Raw genomic sequence first — 12,552 nt, forward strand, 5'->3', positions numbered from 1 at the left:
GATTGTCAAAACTCATAAATCCATATTTGATTCATAATCGAACGTAAACAACACATCAGATGTTAAACTGAGACATTTTACCCTGTAATGAAAATATCAGCTCATTTGAATTTGATGGCAGCAACACATCCAAAAAAGTAGGGACAGGGCAACAAAGGGCTGAAAAAGTAAGCAGTACTAATGAAAAACAGCTGGAGGAGCATTTGGGACTAAGGTGAATGGCAGCAGGTCAGTAACATGACTGGGTATAAAAGGAGTATTTTAGGAAGGCAGAGTTTCTCAGAAGATAAGCGGAAGTTTACAAATATGCAAAAAAAAAAAAGAGTCTTAAAATTGTTGAAAAATGTTTTTCAATATAAAATAGAGAAGACTGAATCTCCCAACATCTACAGTCCGTGTTATCATTAAAAGATTGAGACAAACTGGAGAAATCTCTGTGTCTGAATCTTTTGAAAACTTCACAGATGCCTGCCTTTATAACTGACAAAGAAGAAGAGCAACACAGACACTGAATAGACATGGAGTGATTAGAGACAGTTGTGACAAGTGGCTGAAACAGGTGAGGGCAACCAAAGTAAAAGAGGTCACACTGGAGGATGACCGATACAAACCAGGGCTGCAAGCAGCACTGGAGGGCCTTCATACACCAGTGCACGTCTAGGTGTGACCTGTGTACTGCCTTATTTCATTGTGACATTTGTATTTCATTGTGACATTTGTATTTCATTTTGACATTTGTATTTCATTTTGACATTTGTATTTCACTGTGACATTTGTATTTCATTGTGACATTTGTATTTCACTGTGACATTTGTATTTCATTGTGACATTTGTATTTCTTTGTGACATTTGTATTTCATTGTGACATTTGTATTTCATTTTGACATTTGTATTTCATTGTGACATTTGTATTTCACTGTGACATTTGTATTTCATTGTGACATTTGTATTTCTTTGTGACATTTGTATTTCATTGTGACATTTGTATTTCACTGTGACATTTGTATTTCATTGTGACATTTGTATTTCTTTGTGACATTTGTATTTCATTGTGACATTTGTATTTCACTGTGACATTTGTATTTCATTTTGACATTTGTATTTCATTGTGACATTTGTATTTCATTGTGACATTTGTATTTCTTTGTGACATTTGTATTTCATTGTGACATTTGTATTTCTTTGTGACATTTGTATTTCTTTGTGACATTTGTATTTCACTGTGACATTTGTATTTCATTGTGACATTTGTATTTCTTTGTGACATTTTTATTTCATTGTGACATTTGTATTTCTTTGTGACATTTGTATTTCTTTGTGACATTTGTATTTCTTTGTGACATTTGTATTTCATTGTGACATTTGTATTTCTTTGTGACATTTGTGTTTCATTGTGACATTTGTATTTCTTTGTGACATTTGTATTTCATTGTGACATTTGTATTTCTTTGTGACATTTGTATTTTATTGTGACATTTGTATTTCATTGTGACATGTGTATTTCTTTGTGACATTTGTATTTCATTGTGACATTTGTATTTCTTTGTGACATTTGTATTTTATTGTGACATTTGTATTTCATTGTGACATTTGTATTTCTTTGTGACATTTGTATTTTATTGTGACATTTGTATTTCATTGTGACATTTGTTTTTCATTGTGACATGTGTATTTTATTGTGACATTTGTATTTCTTTGTGACATTTGTATTTCTTTGTGACATTTGTTTTTCATTGTGGCATTTGTATTTCATTGTGGCATTTGTATTTCATTGTGACATGTGTATTTCATTGTGACATTTGTTTTTCATTGTGACATGTGTATTTTATTGTGACATTTGTATTTCTTTGTGACATTTGTATTTCATTGTGGCATTTGTATTTCATTGTGACATTTGTTTTTCATTGTGACATGTGTATTTTATTGTGACATTTGTATTTCTTTGTGACATTTGTTTTTCATTGTGGCATTTGTATTTCATTGTGGCATTTGTATTTTATTGCGACATTTGTATTTTATTACGATATTTGTACTAACTTGCTCATCAATTTTCCATCAGACACCGGCCTACTTTCCATGCCCAAAACCAAACTCTGAACCTATGGAGACAGAGCCTTCAGTGCTGCAGCCCCCACCCTCTGGAACACTCTTCCTGCAGACATCCGTAGCGCTCCATCTCTGGACATTTTCAAAAAACGTCTCAAGCACCACCTGTTCACCACAGCCTCCAGTCTTCACTAAACCAGCCCTCACACTCATCCTACCCTCACATAGTTTGTCCATGTCTATGAGTTCCTGTAGAGCGTCCTTGGGTTTCTTGAAAGGTGCTATATAAATTCAAGATATTATTATTATTATTGTTATTAGTATCTCATTGCCATTATATTCCTTTGTAATTGCACTTTTTTTCCACCAGTTTTTTTATTTTACTGGGTTGTTTTGAACTGGTCATGATGTGCTTTCTTTTTTTCCATTTCAGGCCTATTGCTTTAATAGACAATGCGTATGTGTCTCTTCTTTATCTTCTGACACTGTGGACCGTTACACTGTCTCTGTGTATTGTCTGTTTGTTTGTTTCTTTTTTTGGGTGATGACTGTACTGACTTCGTGCAGCTAAGTTGCACTTTTGTCCATGACAAATTTCTGTCAGGGGACAATAAAGTTAATCTTCATCCCCATCTCTCTCTGGTTATTTTGATTGAGTTAAAGGAAGCTGTAAAAAGCTGACCTTTGAGATTTCTCTCTCTTCCTGTGTTTGCATACCAGTTTGGACCTGTTCTGACTTTACTTGGAAGAGGAAGTGTTGCAGTCCTCACCTCAAATGCTCTCAGACACCAGCAGAGACGAGATGCAGGAGTGTGTCTTTAATCTGAGCTCACTTCAACAGGTAAGAATCCTTCTCTGCGTTTGATGATCAGGATCACTGTGACCACACTGTGTGACTGTATGAATGTCTCTGGATACTGATTGGCTGATGAACTTTCATTCCATATTCAGGCACTCCTGTACAGTTCTCTTTATAATTGGCCGTCCGTAACGTATTATTCACTCTTTACATGATTTATTTTACCTTAGATGATAACTTTTGTGCCACTATTACACTGAAAAACAACCTCTGCCTTTCTACCCGCAGCCTCAAGACTTTAATGTCTCACACATATCCTGTCACGTCTTTCCTGCCAAATAGTTCTAAACAGTTCTGTACTTAAAATCACACCTTAGAACATACAGTATATGCTGCACAAATGTAGCATGCACTAAGCTGAATCACATTATTTTTTAAGACAATCAAAAACTGTGTTTGATCATGTGATTGCCTCATAACCCTCTATTTGACGAAGATGTCCAAAAACATAGCTCAACTCTTTCTGACCTAGATAACCTGAGTAAATGCAAAGGTCATTTTTTAAAATTATTTTATTTATTGAGAGAAAAAAAATATCCAAACCTACCTGGCCCTATGAAAAAAATTCAACTTAACCTAGGAACTGGTTATTTCCCTCTTGGTGGCAACGACTACAAGGAGGGGTTGTGATAACCACCAGTGAGTCTTTCACATCACTGTGGAGGAATGTTGTCCCACTCTTCTTTGCAGAATTGTGTTAAATCAGCCACATCGGAGGGTTTTCCAGCATGAATGGCTATTTTGGAAAATATGCATTCCTTCTTACAATATAAATGCTCATATGATGTAGACCATGCTCATGTTTGGTATCATGTTTTTTCTGAGAATACCACAACTATATAAAATGAAAACTATATTTTAAGGTTTAATTTACTGTTAGAGCTCCAAAAATTACAAAACCTCCCAAAATGGATTTTTAAAAGTTATTAAAAACAGTACACCACGTTCGAAATTATTATGCAAATTGGATCTTAGTGTCATAAACATTCATTTTTTTTTGTTTTCTAGTTAAACTCATGGATGGTGTTGTGTCTCAGGGCTCTCTGGATCACTGAAATCAATCTCACACGCCTGTGATCATTATTTTACCAGGTGAGCCCAATTAAAGGAAAACTACTTAAGAGGGACGTTCCACATTATCAAACAGGCCACAGGTTTCAGCAATATGGGAAAGAAAAAGAATCTCTGCTGCTAAGAAGTGTTAAATAGTGCAATGCCTTGGACAAGGAATGAAAACATTCGATATTTCAGGAAAACTCAAGCGTGATCATCGTACTGTGAAGAAATCTGAGGCTGATTCAGAGCACAGACGGGTTCCTGCAGATAAAGTTATAATGAGGAAGGTTTCTGATGGACAAATACATCAGATTAAGAGAGCAGATGCTAAAATACCATTACAAAGCTGCAAACAGGTATTTGAAGCTGCTGGTGCCTCTGGAGTCCCACCAACCTCAAGGTGTAGGATCCTCCAGAGCCTTGCAGTCGTGTATAAACCTACTATTCAGCCCCCCCTAACCAATGCTCACAAGCAGAAACGGTTGCAGTGGGCCCAGAAATACATGAAGACTCATTTTCAACCAGTCTTGTTGACTGATGAGTGCCGTGCAACCCTGGATGGTCCAGATGGAGGAGTAGTGAATGGCTGGTGGATGGCCACCATGTCCCAATGAGGCCGAGACGTCAGTGAGGAGGGGGCGGAGTCATGTTTTGGGGGGAGACAGTTCACATCAGAACAGCAGCTCTGGGAGGATATTCTGACATCTAGCTAAGAAATTCAAGCAGAAACTCTCCAAAAACTCACAAGTTCAATGGATGAAGAATAGTGAAGGTGATATCAGAGAAGGGCTCCTATGTTAACATGAACTTGGCCTGTTCAGATGTTTTTGATTGAAATAGCTTTGATTTAAAGGGGTAGGATTAGAAAAGTTCATACTTCTTCCTACTCCTTTTCACTCATGTAAACTAAGATGCTTTAGAATTTGCAGATGCAAGTTAGTATTTTGTTTTCATTTCTTGATGTTCACTTATTTTTATTTCTTAACTGTTTTAAGTTGTCATTTACATGGCCTAAATAAAGAAATCAAATCAAATCAAAATCAAAAATTTCAGTAAATATGACCTCCTAATACTGCACATTCAACAAATGACCATTTTCCATTCTTTACAACCTATGAAATGTTTTGAAACCCTGTTGTGCATAATAATGTGGAACATTTCACTATTGTTAATAATGTTAAGTTTAAACAAGCAATTTTTTTGGTAGGTATGCTCTTATGTTGATCTATTAGACTTGGATAATATACCTACCCATTATCTTCACTGTAGGAAATAAAATAAGTGAAATTAAACTATTTTTTAAATTGAAAATGAGTGGTATATTGTATGAGAAAAGGTCTATTTAGCCAAAAAAATAACATTTAAAACAGTTTTTGCATGGATATGAATACATACTAAGTCTGTTATGAGGTGAAAAACAATATTGGATGATAACTTATTGGTTTTTTTAAAGTATTTTCAAGCTGAGTTAAATCACGGGTCAAATTTGACCCACCAACACTAAAGATGTGGGCAGCTTTCTAACACATTACAAAGGTTAAAGATGATGTTTCAGTACAACTCTGGGCATCAAACTTCCACTCTGTGAAGTCTTAACCAATCAGATCAGGCCATTTTACAGTCTCCAGACTCTTTTGTGGGTGCCAGTCAGTACGGTTGTGTCAAAGACTAAAACTAAGGATATTTTGTCTACATTTTTATTTTAGTTTCAGTTACCTTTTTATGCACACTATACAGTTTCAGTTACTTTTGTTGTAAAGCCTAGTTTTTTATTTCATTTCAGTTCACTTAAAGGTGCAGTGTGTAATATTTAGCCTAGTAGCATTTAGCTGAACAAACTTGGTAAAATAAAGCAAAACATTTCTAAGAAGGTCTATCTAAATAAGTGTTTAGTCATTTAAATTCAAAAGTAGCTATTTTGAAAAAAAAAAAAAAAACTCAGAATAAACTTTTAATTCATACATAGGGAGGGTCCCCTCCATGGATGCCGCCGTCTTGGATTTTTACATGTTTCCATGGTAACATAGAGGAAAAAAGGATAAATAAAGTTATTGTATTATATTGTACTGTATTCACATGACAGATACACATTAAATTCAACTGGTTGCCACAGTTTCCAGCAGAGAAATGCAATCTAGAACCTACTTCTAGATGTTGATATTCAGTTTTACACACTGCACCTTTAAATGATTTTGCAATTTTAGTTTCAGTTAGTTATAGTGAACTATTAAGTCGTTTCCACCAAGCGGTCCGGCTCAGTTCAGTGCGGTACGGCATGCATTATTTTGTGTTTCCATAGAGCAAAAGTTGAAAAGGGTCCCAAAAAGCCGACCCATACCATTCCACTTTTCGGCACCCTTCTGTAGGGGTGCCAATCTTACCTAACCGTACCAAATAGGTGGAGCTACACACAACAATAGGGGGCTGCACTGACGTCACGTCAGCGTGCGACTCAGCTGATCGCCCCTGGGCTTCAAAACTCAGCAGTCTGCATTGTGAGAAGTGGGCGAAAATGGGAGAAAAACAGACTAATATCTGCCTAAATGGGCAACATTTGGACTTGACGGAGATCCAAACTGTTTCCTAGTCTATGGATGTTGGTATCTGGCCACAAATCAAGTTTCCTGACGGTTATCTGGATGATTTTAAGAACACAAAGTCTGCTTTGTGTTCTTAAAATCATGAAGGCCTGAAGGCTCACATCAGCCTGATCCATCCGCGATGGATCAGAAACTAAATTAATGCAGAAGTTTTGTGAATACAAAGCCTTAGAACAGTTCATTCTCATCTGTAACTAGTTATTAATCTACGTCTTATGTTGGCTAACCTGTGAAAACATCGCTCTGTGGTTGCTGGATGTGTTTGTAAAACTTCAGGCTGCAGACTATTTTACAACAAGATCAGCGCACCCAGGATTTCTGACTTAATTTAGTTTGATTTTAACACCAGCTGAACTTTTACTTTATTTTTAATGTGGCGAATTCTCACAGTACAGCTCTAAACTTTCATATTTTGCTGTATAAACTGTTCTAGACTAGATATATTCACATATAAACGTAGCGTTACGACTCAAACCGTCTCTGTACACGTATTCATCAGCTGAGGATCTGTACTGACAGCAGTTAACATCATTAAAATGTAGTTATTTTTTTAAAAAGCACTTTCAGCTGAAATAAAGCTGTTCACTGCTTATTCCCGACTGATTTCTGTCACTCATCCTTTCAATAACTCTGCGGCTGGACCAGCTGACTCGCGCTGTCTGTGACTCCACATTAATGCTTTTACAGCCCCGCCCACCCAGTGAGAGCACGGGTGTCTGTGGAAACGTTAACTATTTTGGGGTTTAGACCGAACTGAATCAAACCGGACCCCCTGACGGAAACACGGCTACCCCACTGTCTCGTCCCTGTTTCATCCACTGTCCTCCTCTATCAAATAAAAGCACAAAGCCCAAAATAAAATCTTTTTAAAAAAAGTTGTTGTAGTAAAATGAAAATGTTGTGTTTTTGTTGAGATGGGGCCATGAATCAGAGCGAGGAGAGAGAGCAGAGAAAGGAGGGATCCCCTCCCTCTAAAACTGCTCTGTGTGGGGAACATGAAGGCCAGACCGAAGCTCTAAGGTAAGAAGACTTCCAACTGTCCATGACTCCTCTATGTAAAAGCTCAGCACCCATATCACTCAACCTGTTGTGTTTGACTGAAATCAGACCCCAAAGCAGAGGTGGAGGCAGGCAGATTCTAGAGCAAAAATTTATCGTGAAAGAAAAAGCACAGCAGGCTGTGGAGGCAGGGCTCAGGTTGGGCGAGGCAAAAATCTTCAAATCTGAAGCAGCAGTGAGGCACACTGGAGACCTGAGCACAGGAGATGAGACACAGGTAAGTAAAAATCCAAAACGGTTCAAAAATGATCAAAACTCTGGACACACAGAGGGTGTGGAGCACTACCATACTGGATGGTATTATCTGGCAGAGCGGTGGAGGTCAGTCCAGGTCCTTAAAGAGAGCTTGATGGCCACAGGCGTGCCTCATGAGCTGCTCCAGCAGTCAGCCTCAACCTGCCTCACACAGACCCTGCAGGACAACAGAAAGGGAGGGAGAGAGAGCAACAACAACAAAACTGCAAAGAATCATCACTCCACCACTATTATTTACACTAAAAGTCCTGTTTGTGTTGTGTTGAAGCCCAGAGTGGCAGCTCAGACCCGACTCTGAGGAACCTGGACCCGCTCCCAGCTCTGTGTCTTTCAGCAGTGATCGGTCTATTGGTGAACCTCTAAACTTCCAAGATGGACATCAGTCTGATCTTCAAAAGTAAGACCATCGAGTCAGACTCGAGTCACAATTTTGATGACTTTGGACTCGACTTGACAAAATCAGCAAAGACTTGCAACTCGACTTGGACTTTGACATCAGTGACTTGGGACTTGACTCGGACTTTTGTCAGATGACTTGAAAATACTTGAGATTTTCAGTGAGTGTGTTGAGTAAAATGTGCCCCCACTCAAAGTATAAAACCAATGTAGTGATACTCAACCGGTGGCTCTCGAGCTGCATGTGGCTCTTTAGTCACCAGTTGCAAGGCTTACTTTAAAAAATCCTCCCTAAATCCTCTATAAATACAAGTCCACACAAAGAAGACAAACTTTAACTTCCAAACTCAAATGAAAACTTGTATATTATTACCGTTGGATGCTCGCTGGACAGAGCAACGTGCGTATAAGAGCACAGAGGAAGTCCGCTGGTGGCGTGTCTCTTCATTAAGCTCATTCATAGAGGTGTGCTGCCTTGTGTTCAAATTGAAGCTTGTAATGGCCTTGTTTTAACACATTTCTTCAGTCACTCCCTGCCGATGCTCTCCCATACTCGTATTTGATGATGACTTTTACGATGCGCATCATCATCAATGAGCCAAACACACACGGATCACATTTTGAAATGATGTCAAATTGAGTAAAACTTGTCCAAACATGGGTGTTTTATTTGATCTTAAATGTACCAGTGATAAATACTGTCAAAAGGGCAGAAACAAAAAAATGGAAGCAACAAACTGGCAGGACAGAACGATTTGTGAGGGGAGCTGCAGCAGTGAGGCAGGACCGGTTTAAGCCATTTGGAGGCCCAGGGCAAAGACCAATATGGGGACCCTCCCCCTTTAGCTAAAAACAATAATAATGAGAGGGAAAAAAAACTAGAAAGCATAATTTTAAATTAACAGAGTCACAGAACTACAGTAAATGTCAAAATATGGAATATTAATACCCAAACAGACTCCCATGATTCATCAGCTCTTTTTTTGTTTATTCACTAGGAGGCAGTCATTGTGTTCACATAACTTGAGGTCTTATAACTTAACACATAACACATAACTTGAGGTTAAGAACTGGTTATAACACCTTAAACCTAATGTTGACCAGTCAAACATGTTCACTTACAAACACACACAAACCCTACTCACACACCTATACATATACACACACTCACCACACAGACACACACACACACACACACACACATTAGATGAGTTAAAATGACTGAACAACGTCTTCAGAAGTTCATTTGTTGTTGCACCGCTTAGCACTGATTATATCCTGAATGCTATGTCAGCACTCTTTCTGTGTGATTAAGTTCTGTCACACTGGTCTTTTTTTTTTTTTTTTTAATAAAACAATTCAAAATGCATTCACTGTATTTGTCAAATTTAATAGATTGTTACATTGTTAAAATGGCATTTTATTTAGTAAACAGTGCTTATGACTTGTATGGACTCGAAAATTTCAAGCCTATGACTTCGGACTTGACTCGACTTGTCTTTACTTGAGACTTGACTCGAGACTTGGGATTAAAGACTTGAGACTTACTTGAGACTTGCAAAACAATGACTTTCTCCCACCTCTGACCCACGCTAATCTCTCCCTCCATAACTGCACCAGCTCTTGCCGCTGCTTGTTTACGTCACGACTCTGCTGCGCCTGAAAGTACCGCCCCTCGTCGCTGATTGGTCCTGTCACTTTCTAACTGGGCCCAAATGGTTCAGATGGGAGCTTTGCAAGATGTGCTCGCCAGTGACAAACAAGGAAACAGGCGTATCCATCTGCTTTGCAAGGTTAAAAACATGAATGTGATACTAAAATACAATTTGCATAATAATTTGGAATGTGGTGTTACTAAAACAGTAATTATCAATATGTTCAGATATGTAAATGTTCCCCAAAATTAAAACTACACAGATGACCTAATTTTACTTTACTGAGGGCAAGGTTATAATATTTAACTAAAACTAACTAAATAACTAAAACTAAAATTCAAAAATTATTTTATTTAAATGAAACTAAATAAAAACTAAGCATTACCAAAAACACGTAAAGTAACTAAATCTGTATAGTTTGCTTACAAAACTAAAATAAAATAAAAATAGAGACAAACTAGAAAAGCACTCAGAGATCACAGACCTCCGCCATTAGCCCTACCTCCCAATAGTGAAGAATCCTTTAAAACATTCCTGAATCCAGACGGTGATCCGGATCACTCCCAAAATCTAATTTGCCGATTACTCCCTCCCCAGTGGGGTGGAAACACAGTGAGGCAAAGCATTGGCTTTGCTACATGTGGACTGTCATGGCAGAAGCATTGCCTGCCGGTGCCAACAGATGCACTGACAGTCTCACCCATGGTCTCACTGGACGACTGGAAGTCATGGCAGAGGGTGAATATTCCTCTATTCCTCCTAGCGCTGTGAGTATCCTCGCTACAATTCGCTGTCTTTCTCTCTGTTACGCTCCGACTCGTCTCCTCAACTGGGCGTTCATCTTTCAAGTAATATAAACTCCAAAACTTTGAATAGAAACACACCCAAAAAAAATGTAATAATGTGGAGCAGTGCATTTTGAGGTTTTATTTTAAAAAAAAAATATGGTTATCATTATGAAGTTTGTTCAAAAACATTTGAATTATGCTCTAACGGCTGATGACTTGAAAAATATTCGACTGTTATTTGCATTAATATTTAGGAAAGTACAAGAAAAATGCCATTTGCATAATAATGTGGAAAGCGGTGTATAAATGATATCAAACCAAAGATGGATAGATTGTACTTTATTGATCCCAAACTGGGAAACTGCAGTGTTACAGTAGTTAGTCATCAACATGCAAGCAGTCATAAAAGAAATTAAAGTCTATAGCAATTTTATTTAAGGTTAAATATTTTCTAAATCAGCCCTCATTATACACCCTGTACTGTTCTTATGTACTCGACATTCTTACTGTGTGGAAGTTTGGGGAAACGCATACAAGACAAATACAGAACCATCCTTCAGAGCCATGAGATTTATTCATAAATCTACATACAGAAAACCAACAAACCCACTCTTCATCAAACGGAAAACACTGATATTTATGGACCTGGTTGACTTTAAAGCTATACAGTCATGCACAGAGTTCAAAGTCACCAACTGTCAAACAGTATCCAGAGGCTTTTCCACCAGAGGGAGAGTAAATTAAAGATTCTGAGGAATATTCATGTTGAAAAAACAAGCTGAATGAACATGAATCTTCACTGTTAACCAGCTAAAGGGGTCTGTCTACGGAACAGCTGTAGAGAAGAAAAGAAAATATACAACTTTGGGAAAGTTCAAACAATTTTTTAAACACTGCAATTGTTCTCAAATGCAAATGTGAGCAAACTAAGAATGAAAGACAGCATTCATGTTTACCAAAGTCTTTGAACACTGTGAACTGACTGGAGTCCAAACTTCCTTGTTCATACAGACATGGGCCTGCTCCCATTTCTGTGTCCTTCGGCAGTGATCGGTCTATTGGTGAACCTCTGAACTTCAAGGATCGTCATCAGTCTGATCGGTCTATTGGTGAACCTCTGAACTTCAAGGATCGTCATCAGTCTGATCGGTCTATTGGTGAACCTCTGAACTTCAAGGATAGTCATCAGTCCGATCAGCAAAGGTAAGAATATAAACTGTCATATGGAGATTGAAAGTAAAAATTAAATGATTAAAGTGGAGGTAAAAACACTTCTGAATTTAATAATGAAGTGATAAAAAATGCAACCTGACATGCCAGATGGACATCCATCTGGTAAACCTTTCATAGAAGTTGTTTGGGAAAGGGCAGAGGCTTTGAAAAAACCTTGGTGGGTGATCAGATGACTGTTGTGTCACATCTTTACCGGCCAATCAGAGCAACAAAACACATGAAGGAGCCGCTAGCAAGGAATAAACTCCATAGAGGACAGAATAACATGAACCATGGGGACTACAGACATGTCAGTAGGGATGGGTACCTTTCACATTTGAACCGGTACGGTACCAATTCCCGGCACTTGTGAACCGATACTGGTACACAACGGTACCCATTTTTAGTATTTTGAGTGTGAATAATATGCAATAATAAATGATATATAACCTCAGAACTTCTGAATTTTCAATATCAAAACACTTTCAAATATCAATGTTTTTAAAAAATGACTCTACTACTACTATAAGTAGCCAGTGTTTTTTCTTTATATTGCACAAATTAAAACCCAGCCCACTACCTCCCATTCCTCTAATTTTCCCCTCTTGAAAAAATGTGTGTTGGGG

The 12,552-nt window shown here is 37.9% G+C and overlaps 1 protein-coding gene across 5 annotated transcripts in view; it reads left to right on the forward strand.

The window, feature by feature from the left end:
• Positions 1–2,837: 2,837 nt before the first annotated feature.
• LOC121521415 (NACHT, LRR and PYD domains-containing protein 12-like) overlaps positions 2,838–12,552 on the forward strand; it is a 28,786-nt gene continuing 19,071 nt past the window's right edge. For 3 of the 5 annotated variants that reach the window (XM_041805380.1, XM_041805384.1, XM_041805385.1), the window contains exons 1-4: positions 2,838–2,887; positions 7,476–7,581; positions 8,144–8,272; positions 11,726–11,917. In XM_041805380.1, coding sequence (XP_041661314.1) covers positions 7,484–7,581; positions 8,144–8,272; positions 11,726–11,917 — 419 coding nt within the window. In that variant the 5' untranslated portion in view covers positions 2,838–2,887; positions 7,476–7,483. Of the gene's footprint in view, positions 2,888–3,913; positions 3,998–7,475; positions 7,582–8,143; positions 8,273–11,725; positions 11,918–12,552 lie in introns of all 5 variants that reach the window. The other 2 variants (XM_041805381.1, XM_041805382.1) reach the window with 2 other exon arrangements.

Source organism: Cheilinus undulatus, linkage group 14 (genome assembly GCF_018320785.1).
Source record: "Cheilinus undulatus linkage group 14, ASM1832078v1, whole genome shotgun sequence".
Lineage (NCBI taxonomy): Eukaryota > Metazoa > Chordata > Actinopteri > Labriformes > Labridae > Cheilinus > Cheilinus undulatus.